General features: G+C 36.0%; 5 protein-coding genes and 1 long non-coding RNA gene across 15 annotated transcripts in view; 4 read left to right on the top strand and 2 right to left on the bottom strand.

Moving 5' to 3' along the window:
• Positions 1 to 13,814, top strand: part of LOC116733095 (oocyte zinc finger protein XlCOF6-like) — a 778,765-nt gene that overhangs the window by 244,485 nt on the left and 520,466 nt on the right. The gene's annotated exons all lie outside the window — the stretch shown is intronic.
• Positions 1 to 13,814, top strand: part of LOC116733104 (gastrula zinc finger protein XlCGF8.2DB-like) — a 570,370-nt gene that overhangs the window by 235,252 nt on the left and 321,304 nt on the right. The gene's annotated exons all lie outside the window — the stretch shown is intronic.
• LOC116733103 (immunoglobulin superfamily member 3-like) overlaps positions 1 to 13,814 on the bottom strand; it is a 919,724-nt gene that overhangs the window by 611,332 nt on the left and 294,578 nt on the right. The window lies entirely within an intron of this gene.
• The window catches only part of LOC116733131 (butyrophilin-like protein 8), a 766,651-nt gene that overhangs the window by 622,303 nt on the left and 130,534 nt on the right, over positions 1 to 13,814 (top strand). The window lies entirely within an intron of this gene.
• Positions 1 to 13,814, bottom strand: part of LOC116733139 (uncharacterized) — a 42,641-nt gene that overhangs the window by 1,186 nt on the left and 27,641 nt on the right. The window contains exons 3-5 of the mRNA XM_032583914.1: positions 1,598 to 1,639; positions 1,096 to 1,230; positions 609 to 662 (exon numbers count right to left, since the gene is read on the bottom strand). Coding sequence (XP_032439805.1) covers positions 609 to 662; positions 1,096 to 1,230; positions 1,598 to 1,639 — 231 coding nt within the window. The remainder of the gene's footprint in view (positions 1 to 608; positions 663 to 1,095; positions 1,231 to 1,597; positions 1,640 to 13,814) is intronic.
• Positions 71 to 12,104, top strand: LOC116733155 (uncharacterized). Of its 2 annotated transcripts, XR_004341951.1 has the most exons (3): positions 71 to 369; positions 11,404 to 11,538; positions 11,623 to 12,104. It is a non-coding gene; the product is annotated as an uncharacterized LOC116733155 (long non-coding RNA). The 2 variants fall into 2 exon arrangements; XR_004341950.1 differs by lacking the exon at positions 71 to 369 and having other exon boundaries at positions 11,209 to 11,538.

The following is a 13,814-nucleotide window of genomic DNA, read 5'->3' as shown; positions in this document are numbered from 1 at the left end:
AAATTGAATATGTAATGAATATTCAGATGAGGCTTGTCAGATTAAAAGAACCTTTTAAATATAACTTTCATTAAGGTAGAAGAGATGTCTTTCATTAAGCTCTAGTTTCTTTTTTTAATTGGTCTGATGTAATTATAATCTTAAACATGTTTTGATTGGCTATAAGCTTCTCTGTTGAAGAAAACACAACAAAGAAGAGAAAATCTGAGTTATGTGTTTGCAATTTTTAATAGATTTATTTATAGCATTTTATGAATGAATGTTGTTGGATTTTGTTTTCTTGATTCTTGGCTGTTTTTCTTTAGTGTTGTCCAGATCCGGGGCCACAGGTTGGTCACCTCTGGTCTAAACCTGCATATCACTGTTCAGGTCACTGGGAAAGCTGGTGAGCCATGAGTAAACCAGTCAGGTCACCAGTTCATTGCTGCTACATCAAATTATCTAGTCAGTCAGATTCAGTCACCAACAAGGAAGTTCAGTTTCCTGGTTTGATGCTCAGCTGTGATGTTCAGTGACTGCAGTCCTGCTTAGTTTATCAATGAGCAGGAAAATAAAAAAGTAAATAATTAATATAAGTTAATTATTACATAATTGTTCCATTTCCATACCTCCATCATTTATCCCTTGTTCATTTTGAGACTTGTTGTTCCAGCATGGAAAAACTGTACACAACAGAAATTAGACAACAGTGAATATTTAGCTTAACAATATAAATGAGTGACAATATTTAATTCTCCTTAACAGTTTTTGTCTGGTAAAAATGTTTCATCAACCTGGGCAGGCAGAAAGGCTACAATAAACAACAAAGACCTAAAAGAGAAAAAAGTTACTCATAATAATTTGGTTTCTTGTTTTTTTCCTTTTCAGACAAACACCAACAGATATTGATAAATATGTGAAAACTGCATAACTTTTCTTATACATGTTTATCCAGACAGCTCCATGTTTCTGAGTTTTACTTCTCTTCAGTTTCAGATCAGTTTTTGCAAACTATTAAAAACTATAATTTTCTATCAATTGGAAATATGCATTTATGGAGAGAATCATTAATTCACCAAAATCCTGCAAGACTTACAAAGACAGTGACTGACTTACTTTGTTTACCTCTGTGGCGACGTACAACATAGATTATGAGGTGACGTACAACACAGTATGTGATGAAGGCGAGGATGATGAGTGCTCCAATAACAACACCAACAACAACACCACCAATAACTCCAGGATCAGATCCTGTGACAAAAAAGAAAAACAGGTTTTTAAAATTCCGCTTTTGAATATTTTGAATTCAATTTTGAATATTTTTGTTTTATTAATGAGATAAAAGCTGTGAACCAACAGTCACCTCATCATTCAGGGGTCAACATTTACTGCACCACACACACACACACACACACAGTTATACACCAATATGCAGATCAAAAGGTATTTAGGATTTATCTGCTTTGCCCAACTGCACATCAACATGTGACAATAGGAAAAGCTGGAAGACAAATATTCAACCCAAAGAGCCAAAATCACTGCAGGTAACAAAGAAAGTCTAAAACTAAGTCAGAGTTCCAGTAACCACTGGTTATCTAGTTAAACATACAGTATTTACCTCCAGGAACAGGAAAGTTGCCTTGGGCTCCATTTTCATATGTTGAGGAATTACATTAAATGTTATAGACATCAATATATTTATCTGGTTTGTCTTAAATTATCTTAATTTTATATAACTCACCAAGTTTTAGAGTAACTTTCACCTTCCTGACTTGACTTTGCAGTTTGGGAACAAAACAAGTATAATTCCCTTCATCCTCCTTGGTTACTTTGATCAATCTGAGGGAAATGTTTCCTTTTTTAAACTCATCATGGAACATAGAGGTTCTGTCCTGGTACTTTGGGTCTGAAGTTTTATCATCTTTAGCTCCACTGTGATGCAAATGTATTATTTGACCCTGGAATCTCCATTCGATTGTTAGACTGTTCACGTCAAATGGAGGCTCCAGATGACATGGCAGAATAACGTCGTCTCCCACCTTTGCATGTATCAAGTCATGACCACCAACCACCTTCTCTTGACCTGGAAGAATAAACAAAGATTTTAAAAAATCAGCACTAAAAATCCTGGTGACGTCCTGTTAGTTGTTCAGCTAACATTCATACCATTAATAGAGGTTTTTCAAAATAAATGTTTTTTTATTTGTTTACAAATGTATATCTACTCATTTTTCATTTACCTCTGTAAATGTAAAGATTATTTTGTGCACTTTTACAAAGTAAACTTGCTATTTCCTTTAAATCTTCATTTGAAATGTTAAGATTTGTGTTGTACCACATAACTCATGTTGAGTTTAGGACCCCATATCACCTTGGATCAGCCCTGAACAAAACACACCTCTGTGTATGAATGACTGCTTTCTTGATCACTGCTTTAGGAAAAACACCCCATAAACTAAAATGTACCGTTGCTGCGAGTACCAAACCCTGTGAGGGTCAGGAGACTCGGACCGTGGAGATCATGGCCCTGAGAAGCTGTGGTAGTCGTCCTTCATTTACATTTCTAAAATTTATGCACTCACAGCGCTTCACTGTGGAGGAGGAGCTGTAGCCAAGAGCAGGGAGAAAGGTGTGAGCAGCACATACAAGATGGTGATTGTCAGCACTAAGAGCCTTCTCCTGACTCTGGTTGGTTGTTTGGCTGAGAGTTTTATTTGCTTAAAGATTTATTCCTTGAACCAATTTAATTTTTTACCTTCACAGTTTCACTTTAATAATGAAATAAAATTAAGATGTTGAACTTTTGTCTTCAGCAGTATTGTGATAGAATCACAGTTTTCATCTATTAGATCAGCTGACTTCCCAGGTGAATTTGATCTAGAATCACCACTCTATGTTGAGGTCAACTTACTGACCTCTAGTGCTTAGAGATGGGATCAAACATAAGTTTTAATAAAGAGAGGCTAAAGCATTTCACTAATAAACAGTTTCTATTTATGCTCAACAAAGACCTAAAAAGTTCAAAGAAAGGAAAATAACTCTGACCAAATGACTCACCAGTAACGCTGAGTCGACATTCAGCATTACTGGATCCATCTTCAGTTTTTACTTCACACAGATACAGACCAGAGTCTTCAGTCCTCAGTCTGGACACATGGAGTCTGATTCGTCCTTCTCTGAGGACATCTTTGTCAATCTGGACTCGTCCTGAAAACTGTTTATCCTGAGAATCTGGAATCTCAACACCTTCGTGGACCTGATAGAGAACTGATTCTTTATGAGGAGCCACCAAGCTGCAGATGATGAACAGTTCCCTCCAGGATCCCTGAGTCTTGGTGGTGAAGGTCCACTCCAGAGTGATGCTGTGGTTCTCCTCTGCCTGATAGCTGCTCTGTGTCACATTCACTACAAATGTTGCTGCTGAGGAGACAGAGAGGGAAAGAGAGGAGCAGACACACTGAGAACTGGAACATGGGAGTCTTTCAGCTCCATCTAGAGAGCTTTCTGTCACAAAGACAAGATGGAGACTGACCACAGAGACATGAGCTGAGGATGAGGAGCAGCAGGATCCTGGAGATCATCTTCATCCTTAGAGAGGAAGAGGAGGAGAGGCAGCAGAACATCAGGAACATCATCACTAACAACACAAGGAACAACTGGACTCATAACTCAGCCTGACTTCATTTAGATCATACTTGTCTCATGGCATAAACAAATAAAGATCAGTAGCTGTTCTATTACAGGATTTTATCAATGACAGCACAGATCATCTCTCTCCTTAAAACATTTGCTGGTCTTTCTTTTTGTCTTCTTGTCGATGCATTCCTCCTCTGGGAGCCAGCAGGGTCAGCAGGGTCAGCAGAGTAACTGAGTAACGGTTTACATGAAGGCAATTCCTAACTCTCTTCATTGATGACGTGAGAGACGGGGCCTCCCTTTCTGTCTCCTCTCCAGGGGCCTCATGTATAAAAAAGTGCTCAGTTTTCACAAAACATTTGCGGACAAATTTAGAAAAGTGCAGCGCACAAAATAATTCTGGTGTATAAAGCCATATGGACGCACATTCCTGCGGACCTTTCGTTTATAAATCCCAATTTGCGGAAAATAGAGCGCAGCTACTGCTCCGCCCTGTTGCCACCCATAAACACATATATAGATTAGTATAAATGCCCAGAAGGCTGTCACCATGTGTCCCAGTAACCATGACAACAGTCCTTGCTTGTAGCAATATAAGCATTTATAATACTGATAATTATATATTTTATTTAATAGGTGCTGTCAAGGCACATAAGGCCACTTCACAAAAAATAAAAGTAATAAATTTTAAAGACAATATTCTGAATAGGAAAATATTTATGCAAACTTTCACGCCACCTTCCTTTTTATACATGCTGACTTGTGCTTACATATGGTTTATTTATATATGAGGCCCCAGTTGTTCTGAGTACTGCGGTGGCTGACCTGAGTGAAGTTGGTACCCAAACCGTCTTCAAATCAGACAAAATTTGTGCTACGTTTGTGCAGCAAAAATTTTCATTTGTGCTGCTATCATTTTAAAGATATAAAGAAATGTTTCTAGAGGTCATCAAAGGTCAACCAGCCTCCCCACCTTCATAAAATCAAACAAAATTGGTGTCAATCAACTCGGCTACGTTTGTGCAGCAAAAACTGATATTCATTGACCTTTGATGACCTCTAGAAACATTTCTTTATATCTTTAAAGTGATAGCAGCACTAACGAAAAATGTTGCTGCACAAACTAGCACAAACGTTTGACACCAATTTTTTCTGATTTGAAGAAGGTGGGGGGCCAACTTCAGGTCTGTGATGAAGTAGTTCTGTTAATCTGACGCATCATCACACCTCCACCACCGTGCCTCACACTGGGAGGGGTTGGGCTGCTGAGGCTTTTTACTTCCTTTAGGAAACATATAGATAATTGAAACTTCATATAAAAAATTACTGTTGTTGCTTTAGTTCTTATTCTGCTATTTGAAGAAGATAAAAATATGGAATTATAAGTTAAATTTATTACACGATGCCTTCTGATTGGCTGTTAACTAATTCGTTTAAAAAGGACGTGTCTCAAATAATTATAATAACTTTTTACTTCTTTATTCATTAAAGTTGTTTTTATTTGCTAGAGTATCCAGAGGTTTTACTCAAGAGCAGCAATAGTTCATAATAATATTACTCAAGTAAAAACTACAGTGCAGTAAAACTCCTAAAAGTTTTTTTTTTGTCTAAAAAGTGGAATTAGTTATTTGAAGATTAAATCAACCAGAGGAAGTTTAATTCTCTGCCTGCAGCAGGATGAGCAGCAGTGATGTGTCCAGTTCCTGTCCCCAGTGGACGGCTGTCCTGCATGTTTAGCTGGGTTTGGGTTCATCTTAAAATTAAACCTTAAATATCCAGGATTTGATGTTTCAGACGCTGATGGACGATTTAAAACATTTTCTCAGGAAGCTTCAGGTAAAATTTTATTTCACGGCTCAGATGAAAAGTTCTGATCAAAAACCTGACAGGAAATAGATCCAGTGATATCAGATCTGCTAACTTAGAGTGTAATTATTCCTAAAGAAACCTGAGACGTCCTTCATGCTCTGAGTTAAAGTTCAGTTTAAAACATTCAGTCATATTTTCAGATAAAATCAGATTCTCACCCAGAGCAGCAGAACACAGAATCAGAACCAGCAGGAGAGAGGAGGTGGTCCAGTTCAGCATTGATGCTCTGTTAGAAATAATAAAACACATTAATTATAGACATTTCTCCAAGTCATCACATGCAGAGAACCGAAAATTGTACTCAAGAAGCAGTAGCACTACTTCAACATATTTTTACTCAAGAAAAAGTAAAATAGTATTTGGTAAAAACTCAACTCAAGTACTGAGAAACTGATCAAATTATCATTCATTTAATATTTTAAAATTACATCGTCAGACAGACCAAAATATAAAGTTTTGTGGAACTTTTGGTATTTTAAGGACAAAAATGACAATAATTTATATAAGTAACAATAAAATAACAAAATTAGGTAATATATATATATATATATATATATATATATATATATATATATATATATATATATATATATATATATATATATATATTCCAAATCAGTTCCTTTCCATAAAAAACTAATGAAGCTTTAACAAAAACTGCAGGTGTGTGTCTGTGTTTGAATTCTTGGTTAAAACATGTTTGGTTTTCATTCAGTGGGTAGAAAATCCAGAGATTTTACTCAAGTTAGAAACATTTCAGAATAAAATTACTCAAGTAAAAATGATGGCGAAGTAATAAAAACTCCTAAAAGTACATTTGTTCTAAAAAGTTACTCAAGTTAATGTAACAAGTTACTATTCACTCTGATCACATGATAATTATAGAGGTGTAGTCATTTCAATATGGCGTCCAGATGAAGAACAAAATGGAGGATTATAAAATGCTTCACTTAGACTGATCAAATCTGCAGACGCTTATTTAGTTTAGCTTAAAGTTTAGTTTTAGTTTAAAACCTCATGCAGAAAACAAACGAGAAGCTGGTAATTAGTATAAAAGTGTCAAAAACTTGTTTGATCAAACAGAAACTAAACATCTTTGTTAACTGGGCGTTTCTGTAATAATCGCTATTACACAGAAACGGACGTTTCTCTGCAAACATGACGCATAGAGAAGAAAATATGCATATATACATAGTAAATATTTAATAATTAAAAGCTGAAATGACCTTTGCACCGAAATCTTCATGAAAAAAGCAGCGCAGTCACGTAAAATAGGCCCGTATTACGAAAATCAACACATGGCGAGAAATTCAGCTTTTAGTCAAAACCTCTACAGAGTTTATAGCGTTGTTATTAATATAAAGATATGTTATGTAATAAGAAAAGAGCGAAACAAACTTGAACAGAAACATGAATAATTGTACTAATATTGCTGCTAAAACTTTGTTCCAACATCAACTAAACGTTCCTTTAATGTGTGAATTTTCTAAACTCTTTAAGGAAGTTCACTGAATTCATGTTGACGGAGTTTCTTCAAACAGCTGTTTGAATGACGACACTCAATAAAACCTGAACTGTGACAAGACAAAATTAGACAAGTTAAAAAACGAAATGATCTCGACATATGTATTACTTATTCAGTAAAAAGGAAAAAAACATCGTAGTTCTACTAGTTTAGCGGTCACATTACCAGAGGTGTGACCAAGTCACTGTGTGTCCAAGTCTCAAGTAAGTCTCAAGTCTCTGTCCTCAAGTCCGAGTCAAGTCTCAAGTAAAGACAGGCAAAAGTCGAGTCAAGTCTCAAGTCAGGAACCTTTAATTTCAAGTCATTTCGAGTCGTTTTTATTTTATATTTTTTTTATAATTTGCAATTATACATAAAATTCCAATAATAGACCATTTGTTCGTTTTAAAATATGTATTTATCTCAAATGATAGAACATGTGTAGCTGAACACAAAGTATAAAAAACATTTTTAAATTGGACCACTTTATTGCCCAGTTCTGTTAAACTTGATATTCAATAAAAAAAAAGACGAAAATGCTGACATTTCCACAGCACAATACAAAGAACCATAACAGCAGTTTTTTCCTCTTTTCTCTGACCTGTCAAAACAATATATTGTCAATATAATTTCCCAACGTAGATGTCTTCAAATACACCAACCATCCTTAGATGATACTAGACCCGGCTCATCATCATGATGGGACAGAGAGACTCTGTTCCCTGTGTTCAGGTCCAGAATCTGCTTTCTGTTCCGGAGCCCCGCTCACTATCCACCGGCTTCCTGAGCTAACACGGTGCACATTATTTGTGGAGGCATTTGAAGGACCGGATTTATGGTAAATCATCACCAATTTAACCCGGAGTACACATGCTAACACGAAGTTAGCTAAAGTCAACTATCTTACAGCAAAAGAAAAGCGCCACCTACCGATCTTTGTGAAGCTTCAAATGCCGGACAAAGTTGGACGTCGTGGCATCTCCATCCGATATTCTCTTCTTGCATGTTTTACAAGTTGCAGTTCGGTTTTTAGTCGAAAGTTCATAACCTACGTAGCCAAAAGAAATTAGCATATTCGAGCGGTTATTTCGTATTTCGTTCCCTGAGCTCTGTAGCTTTGCCGCGTTTTTTTAAACGTCCAAATCCTGTTAATTTGATTGGTTGTGCTGCAGCTACGTACACATACATACATAAGGAGAGAGGAAAACCATAGTGACGGTCTGCGCATATTGATACGGAATGAGTGAAATTAATTAATGACGCCACTTTATAAATAATGTGTTTTAAATTTTAAGACTTTGAGTAAAAAATATCAAGTCTTTTCAAGTAAACAGCTTCAAGTCGAGTCAAGTCCCAAGTCAATGGCATGAAAGTCAAAGTCAAGTCCGAGTCTTTGAGCATTTTTTCAAGTCAAGTCTCAAGTTTTAACGACTCGAGTCTGACTCGAGTCCAAGTCATGTGACTCGAGTCCCCACCTCTGCACATTACGGTCAGCTTTCGCGGAGGTTTAACTTTTTACGGTGAAATTAAACCAAAAACGTATTTAAGTCTCGTTATAAATGATAAAACCTAATTTTAAAAAAACCCCAAAGATGCCGAAAGCCAAAGTACTTACAGTTCTCGAGCAATAAAAAGTCCTCTTCTCGTCCTCCGACTTCAACTGACCAACTGCAACGTACGTGAGCGGCTTTTCTTTTTTTATAACGTTGATGACGTCATTCACGTCGACGTCAAACCAACTTAACAAAACATGGAGGCTTATTTCCCTGTATGTTTGACCTTCTTTGGACGATTTACGTTGCTCTTTAGTCTCGTTTTGAATTACTTTTACATTTTGTTTAAATCGCAAACAAAACCCACATAAAAAACACAGACATTATTTTTACCATCTTAAAAAAAAAATTTACGCTATAAACTTTATAACCCTTTAACGCAAAATCAAAATCTTCAAAAAAACTGAAAGTGATACATTGACAAATGATAATGAAGAAAAAAAACTTAATCAACATTTAATATGATATATTTAATGTGACATATCGAATACAATTGAACAAAATAAAAAATCAACGTAACTGTTGATCTTTAATTTCAGCATCTAACCTTGAAAAAGTTATTTACGTTCAACAGATTGTGACAAATTGAAACTTCAATTGACCACAAATATTCCTATCATGTTTAAGACAAGACTCCTGCAAGAAAATTTCATTTAAACTGCTCATAAAAACTATGAACCTTGACAAAAACACAATTTACTTCTAAATAAAACCAAGCTAAGCATGTAGAAGTATATGTAAACTTATAGAATATGGTTAAAAAAAATTATCTAATTATTTGGTAGTTTTTTCCCACAAACTTAAAACGGGGCCAATTTAGCCTGATTTAACGCAAAAGATCTGGAAAGTGTCTTATTTAATGTATGTAAACATCAGGTTTTGTGTATAATTTCTTATTTTTTTACCCTTTCCCGACTTATCCTTCTGTCATGAGAATAGTTTGATTCTACGTGACCTTAGTGCAAACTATGTTTTAGCAAAATCAGGCAAATATTATTAAAATCATTTAACTCTGCTAGGGTAGTTTAAATTTATTTCTGGTTAATAAGGTTGCCATATTTGATGTTAGATATGTATCAAACAAAACACAGAAAGCACTGGATTAAATAGTGTTTAAACAAAGCATCCATTAAAGGGAAGCAATTGTTTTTTATTTGTTTATTTTATACGCCTCCCTTTAACAGCAGTTTGTTTTTAGCTCAGTTGTTCAGGGTACATCTCATTAAAAGGGTAATAGACTGTACACTAACAGCTTTATTCAAATTTCTTCATACGTTTTTGGCCTGGAAATGCTTACAAATGAATAATGCAAAATAAGTTTATTTGAAACCATTAAATCTGCAAACATGAATTAAAACGGACCATTTCAGATGTTCCGGGTTGAAGAAGAAAATGATTCTTAACTTCCTGTTTCAGGGTAACGTTGCAGAGCACCTTGTTACGTCATCATTCCTCCTGTTTCTCTTAAAGGAGCCGTAGATGATCAACCACCTGCTTATTCCACAGAATCGGTTTCTGTAGCTGAATTATTTTCAATCATAACAAATTATTATATGTTGATTAAAAGCAACTTTCAGACAGTTTTCAGACAAGAAAAGCAAATAAACCAACAGAATGTTTCTAACATACAGAACCATCTGTCGGAAATAGGGGGCAGGCTTAGTTTGACCTAGTTTGGTTCTGATATTATGTATATCTACTTTTTTATTTACTTCTGTAAAATTACTCATGTTTAACTCAATAAAAATAACAAAACCTAATTTCCTACTGGAGATAAAAGTTAGGACATCCTACCCCTTAACAGTCTTAACCCTTTAGTTGATATGGTGTTACTGTATCGGAAAACTCACCAAACTTGGTGGATCCATCAAGCCTTCGGGAAATTTACGATTTTAAGATTGTCACAAAAATCACAACAGAAACGGTGCAAGAGCGCCACATCTATCTGTGGCGCTACATCTATCTGTAGCTTCTGGTATCAACTTCTGGTATCAACTTCTTGATACCACTTCTGGTATCAATTGTAAGGATTCTAATACCAGACTCACTGTGAGAAACTGACAAGTTATTTTACAGTTCTGACATCCAGGTTCCTCCTTTTTGCCGTAGCATTTGTGTTGTATCTCGTCAATCTTGTCAAAGTAAGTAACCATTCCTTCACCAGTCTTTGCATGTAACCTCTCTGATTAGGGTTACTTGAGTAGAAGCATTCCAACAGATCCACATTTTCATCTCTCGCCCATGTTCCAGTAGCCCATTTGTCATCAAGGTTCCCCAACACCTGATGCAGACCTTGTTTGGCCGGGAGCATCTTAGTATCTCTCATGGTATGAGGGGTAGCTTGAAGGGTCTTGCCTAAGGACCCAGACTGGAACCCCCGCCCTCTCGGGTGATATACTGATGCCTTGTCTATTGAGCTATCCAGTCAGCTATATAACTGACTGGATAGCTATATAAATATATAGTGGATAGCTATATATATAGCCTTGGATATATATATATATATATATATATATATATATATATATATATATATATATATATATATATATATATATATATATATATATATATATATATATATATATGTGAGAGAGTATACAGTATTATGTTGACAAAATAAGAGTAATTCCACATGCACCTCTTGATCTGAATTTGTTTGCCATCAGAACAAATTGACTTGCTCCAGAGATCTCTTTCTTGTCCTTCTGGCTGGACTCTGATCAATAGTCGCTGCTTTCAATATGTTCAAAAAAGCATGACTTGGGCAAGAGCCGAGGTGATTTCCAATAACATTGTGCTCTTAATTTCTTTTGTTCTTTGCTGAAGAAATCCAGCTACTTCTAACTTTTGTGTCTGTAGAGAAACTGTCTGTCCATGGGGGCAAACCTTGCATCAGTTCAGGACTTGAACGAGTACAATCAGATTCAGATTATAGTAACTGCAGCAGGTCACGGGGCCAAACAAGCATGGATTGGAGGCACTAATGCACAGGAGGTATTGTTACCAGTACATTTTATTTGTTGTGTATTTTGTGAAACATTGAATAAAATGTGTCATCTGCTGTATGTTGTCTTCCAGGAGAGCATTTGGTTGTGGAGCGATGGAAGCCGTTTCGACTACACACACTGGTGTTCTGGACAGAATAATAAAGATGGAGGCAACCAGCGCTGTTTACAGATAAACTATTCAGGTATAAGAAAATATCAACCCACTCTGTGTTTTTGGTTGGAAAGATGACTGTCAAGTTAAAACAGCAAATGGTGTAGTTGTGTGAGTGCAATACCATCTCCACCCAGCTGGCACGTGGCTCACAGAAAATCAAGCACACCCGTCTCTCTCACTCAGGCCTTCAGGAGCCTATAAGGCAACCCAGCACACCTGTGTTTGGGATAATCTCTACAAACAAAGACCTCATCTTTAAGCTCCTGCAGAAACACCACTGGTAGGAACTGAACTTTAAACCTGTATTCGGAGGACCTAGCTGGCTTAAGGAGCGAGGGGTGAAATAGTTTTTCCACCGCACCAAATAAAGTTTAATTTTACATTTTTTGGAAAGTCAACTCGGAGAGTGTTTCTGTAATTTTTGTACATTGAGAAAGTCACCTTTTGCCACCAGAAAACTTTCCGCGAGTGCTGTGTTTTGGATGAGTCGGAAAACCCTCCTCCTAGAAACTACTCTGGCACCTTTTGATTTTTGATTTTTGTTAAAATCCAAGAGTAGCCGTAACAACCTGATTATTATATTATTTTTGCCTGTTGATTATTAAAAGACAACAAGTCCCATCAGGTCCCAGTTGCTGTTCGGGTGAATATTATCATCCAAAACCTCCAAAGAAATGAAAACTTTCTCTGATTAGTTGTGATGTGAAGATTGAATCCTCTGATATTTAAACCAGCTGGTTTTAGTGACAGCAGATCAACAACAACATGAAACCAAACTGAAATCCTGACAGAGGAGAGACTGAAGGAGGAAACGACAGGAACAGACGATGAACAGACAGACGGACGGATCTGTTCTCCTGTCATCTAAAGTCCAACAGTCTGATAGAATCAGGTTCTGTTCTGCTTCCTCCTGACGACCCAGAGACTCTGATCTCTACCAGAACCACATTCAGAACCAGAGTCAGTCTGACAGGAAAAGAGTTTCAGTAACATTTCTAGAACATCTGGACCTCAGAGTCTCTGACAGACTTTGTCCCAGAATCTGGATGGATTCATTTTGATATTTAAACTCTGTTGGTTCATTTCAGTTTAAATAAATCCTCCCAGTTCCACCAGTTCAGTCCCTCTGTCTGAAACTGGGACGTCCTGAATGTGAAGAAAATAAATGTTTCATTTTCTGAAAGGATCTGGACAGTTTTCATCCTAGAAATACTGCAGACAGAACTACAGTTTCTAAGTTTTATTATCTAAATAAAAGCCTTGATGTTGTTGTGAATTCAGACTGTTTATAATAAATGATGTGAAGATGATGATTATTTTATGATTTTCTATCAACTGAATGTATTTTCTGAGCTCTGCACTGAATATATTCAGAGAAACTCTCCAGATCTCAGATTTTCATTGTTAAAGTGTAGAAAATGAACTAGAGGCATGCTGGGAAATTTAGTGACAAAACTGAACTGAACTGAACTGAACTGAACTGAACTTGGCCTGCAGTGATGAAGGAAATGAGATCATCATATTAAGATTCTGCTTTTGTGTAGAATTAAGGTTCTTCAGCCACATAAACTGTAAAAGAGAAATGATAAATAGAGACATTTTCTCTTCTCCTTTGTTGAGGTTTCTGACTCAGCCGAGTCAGAGCTGAGTTTTCTTTATGCTACATAAACTTTGTTTATGTCACTTGATGACACTGGGAACAAAACTACCTGTGGTGAAAACGTGAGGGGAAGTGTATGGTCTCCCAAACCTCATGATAAATGTTTCATCTTGGAGATTCACAAGCTTTTAATGTAAAACCAAAAGTTAGATAATATTGTTTCTTATTTATTTTTTTGGTTGTATTACTTTCAGCATAAAATAGAAATACCAAAGTATTAACTTTTCCTGGTTCTAATGTCAGAGAGAGAATTTCATCACATATATGGATGATTCTGGTTGTCACTGATAATAGATCTATAGATCTATAGATTCACTAACTGTGTGAACAATCTACTTTTTATGTTAACATGAAAGTGAATTATTTATTTTAATTGGAGAAATGAGAGAAAACTGTATTTTTCTGTTACAAACAGATGCAATAAATATATTTGGTCAGCAAACATGAA

Source organism: Xiphophorus hellerii, chromosome 14 (genome assembly GCF_003331165.1).
Source record: "Xiphophorus hellerii strain 12219 chromosome 14, Xiphophorus_hellerii-4.1, whole genome shotgun sequence".
Classification (NCBI taxonomy): Eukaryota; Metazoa; Chordata; class Actinopteri; order Cyprinodontiformes; family Poeciliidae; genus Xiphophorus; species Xiphophorus hellerii.
This window is presented reverse-complemented; position numbering and strand designations above follow the sequence as displayed.